The sequence below is a fragment of the Fukomys damarensis genome, unplaced genomic scaffold, assembly GCF_012274545.1.
Source record: "Fukomys damarensis isolate Sample0158 unplaced genomic scaffold, DMR_v1.0_HiC HiC_scaffold_13, whole genome shotgun sequence".
Classification (NCBI taxonomy): Eukaryota; Metazoa; Chordata; class Mammalia; order Rodentia; family Bathyergidae; genus Fukomys; species Fukomys damarensis.
The window spans coordinates 2663576-2666932 of record NW_022900925.1 but is presented as its reverse complement, the minus strand read 5'-3'; the positions used below and the strand labels follow the sequence as shown (position 1 = coordinate 2666932).

General features: G+C 45.8%; 1 protein-coding gene across 1 annotated transcript in view; it reads right to left on the bottom strand.

Moving 5' to 3' along the window:
* Nucleotides 1–3357, bottom strand: part of Trim16 (tripartite motif containing 16) — a 22801-nt gene that overhangs the window by 7278 nt on the left and 12166 nt on the right. Inside the window, exon 3 of the mRNA XM_010618824.2 lies at nucleotides 690–923. Coding sequence (XP_010617126.1) covers nucleotides 690–923 — 234 coding nt within the window. The remainder of the gene's footprint in view (nucleotides 1–689; nucleotides 924–3357) is intronic.

Genomic DNA, 3357 nt, shown 5'->3' with positions numbered 1-3357 from the left:
AAAAAACACCCCACAGCTATTCAGTGACAGATCCAGAATGATGGAATTCACCCTCAAGCTGGTGTTCTTTCCCTGCAAGATCACATTCTTCAGATCTGGCTCTACTGTCATGGTCCTGGTGTTTAATGACATCCTGTAATGGAAAATTCCATTCCCTCTGTGGAGCCCACCTCCATTGCTCCAGCAGACATAGACACAGCCTGCCTGAAAAGTAGCAGGTGCCCACTCTCATCCCAGCCGGGTAAGCTTCACAGAGCTACAGACTACTGGAGTGCCCCTCCGTGCTCATCACTCCCCCACCCAGAATCTTTCACAGTCAGATGCCTGCCTGGCCCCGGTAACCTCATCTCCTATCATTATGAGCCCAGCATCTCACAGTCCATCCTTGGGAAAATGCCTTGGTTCCCCAAGCCAGCTGCTACCTCTGTGCCTTTGGGTATGGCACTCCACCTGCTGGAACATACTACGCCTTAAACCTAACATACCTTCCAGGACCTCCTCGGCTCTGAGAAGTCCTGTCTCCCCACCCTGTACTCCTGCACTCCGATAAATCAAGACTTGCTTCTCTCTACTCCCGCAGGTCCTGCACACCCCATTTGTCAAAGTGTAGTCCCATTCATAGATGTGGAACAGGGGTGCTCCATGTGCAGCTGCATGGAGTCCTCCTCCTACCCACCACACCTCTGTACCTCCAGGAAGAGAACAGTGTTGCTGATGGCTGCCAGCCTCTCCAGCTCCTGCTTGCTTTTCTCCATCTCTGCACTCCTGTACTCCAGGTGGGTCTTGATGCTGTTGGCCTGGTTCAGAGCAGCTTGTTCCTTTTCCTCCAAGAAGAGCATCACATCAGCCTGGGCCTTCCTCACAGCAGCAAGGAGTTCCCCAAACTGCTCTTCAGCTGTCACCTTGACTTCTGACACTGACACCTGGGGGTTGATGGTGGGGCGGAATGGGAAGCAGACAAGAATCTGTTAGCGAGGTCTCTGACTTTATCCAAGCTCAGTATACAGAAACATAAACCCGAGAAACCTATAAATTAGGGAGCAAATGTCCTACTGTAAAGTAAAACTTTCATTCTCATGTGAACTGCGGGCTCCTGGCAAAAGGTCTTCCTCTCCCAGGTATATGTTCTTTACCAATCATGGATTTAGTCTCCTTAGTCTCTTCACCCAGTTCATGAAAATCATTATACAATTCTAAGATTCCTTCCATTCTTGACATTCTGGGGCTATCAATCAAGTTTCTGAGATCTGTTTTCCTACCAGGGAAATGCCTGTGTCCAGTACACTTGGAGTTACATTTCAGTACATAATTTTTTCATGTGCATGAGCAGTAGAAATCACCTTTCTTGGCATTTCGCTACATCTATTTAAGAAGGTCACTGAGGTAGCTTGAGCCAAAAGCATATCTAAGATTATAGTGTTTCCACAAGGCACAGAGCTCCCATAAGACATTAGGGTATGTGTAGACAACCATGGCACCCAAGCAATTGCAGGATGAGCATATTGGTACAGAAGACAATACTATAATCAAAGTACCAAAAAAAATCAGTATGAAGGGTGCTTGATGACACTTGTGTATGTAGAACTTTTTCACAGCCAAATGTCCTTTATGAAAGCCTTCCAGCATCATCACATCCACAACATCAGTCCAAGGTCTAAATGATTTCTTCTGTGGGTGGTTCTTTTTTTAGGGGTGGGCGGTCAAGATAAGGTCTCGCTATGTAGTTCAGGTTGGCCTGGAACTCACTAGATAACCCAGGCTGGGCAATCCTCTTGCCTCAGCCTCCCAAGTGCTGGAATTACAGGTGTGTGCCACCACACCTAGCTTGTTTGGTGGTTCTCAAGCATGTAGAAGCTCTCCCTGGTGGTGTCCAGTTGTGGTTTATTGAACAAATATGAATTATCTTGTTTAATTTTGTATAAAGTTCATGGGTATAAATTCCTTTGTTTTTACTCCCTTTGCTCCTACCCCACAGCCCAAAGCCCATACTCTGCCTGATTCAAACTCCCCAACTGTTCCCACCCAACTCCATTCCCTTCTGTAGTCCTTTTAGTGCTGATTTCTGTTCCTTCTTCCAGGGTGAGGGCCAGACCTAGTCATCAGGGCTTTAAATGGAGCCAAGACAACAGACATCCTTGGGGCAGAGACTGCAGGTACATTTCTCTTCTCTGAGATCCGGGGAGAGTAAGACCCAGACCCCAAAAGGAGTCTCAGTAGAAAGAGGACTCAGAAAGGAAGGTGAGTGAGCAGTTCAGCTGGGGTTTAAACCCATGGGATCTCATCCAGCACAGGTTTGTGGAAAGGACCGTGGAATTCATCCCATTAAACTGACACCTTGCTGGGACCAGGGAAGGGACAGAGCTTAGCCCCTTGTTCGCTGTGGGCACCAGATAAAAGGGCACACTTGACATCTCTACTGGACTAAATGTACTGTAAAAGCTGCTAATGAACAAGTGATAAAAAGAAAAGGATGCCAGTCCTCCCCAGCAATTACAAAACCAGTAATTTACAGATGTTGCCTTCTTATCTTTGTAAACACTGAACTCTGGGACAATTAACCCTCACTGGACTTAAATCTAAATGTCAAATTGGTTTGTTTTTTTTTTTTTTATGCAAGGGATCGAACTCAGGACCTTGTGTTTGTGAGGAAAGTGGGGGACCCACTGAGCTAAATCCCCGGCCCTTGTATCTTCATATTGTAAATATGAAAAAACAGATGCAGATGGCTACCATAGAAGAGATGTCAGTTTTGTTTACTACCATTAATGGGAAGAGTTATTGGTGTCTTTTCCTAGCTCTGCTTTACATAACATGTTGTAGTTCCCTGGCTCACTCACCCTTCCTGCCCTATCAGACTGCAAGTGTCTAGGTTTCTGAGTCACAGAGGCCAGCGGGGCTCCATGCCCTATCCTCTCCTGATCACCAACATAAAGCAGGAGCAGAACAAGACACAGGAACCTACATGAGGGAGTCATAGGAAAGGAGTAGAAGACATTCACTTTCTATAATCACAACCTGTAGGTTCTCAGAGAAGCATGATATCTTGAGCTCAGAGGCATGAAGATAAAATGCAGGTAGGTAAAAAATCTCTGCCCACCCTCCCTGAGGCCATCCTGGGTAAAATGGCCTCAAATGATATTGGTGGATTGACTCCTGTTGTGGCCTCTCCTTCCTAAACCTTTCCATTGAGAAATACTTCTTCTTTTAATAAGGTATTTTAAGTAAGAAAGAGCATTTATCCTTCAGCTGCTAGTTCGTTATAAGCATAGAGTAGAAATTAACTGAAGTGTATATATGTATTAGATTGGATGGGTAAATGGATGGATAGGTGTGTGTGTGTGTGTGTGTGTGTGTGTG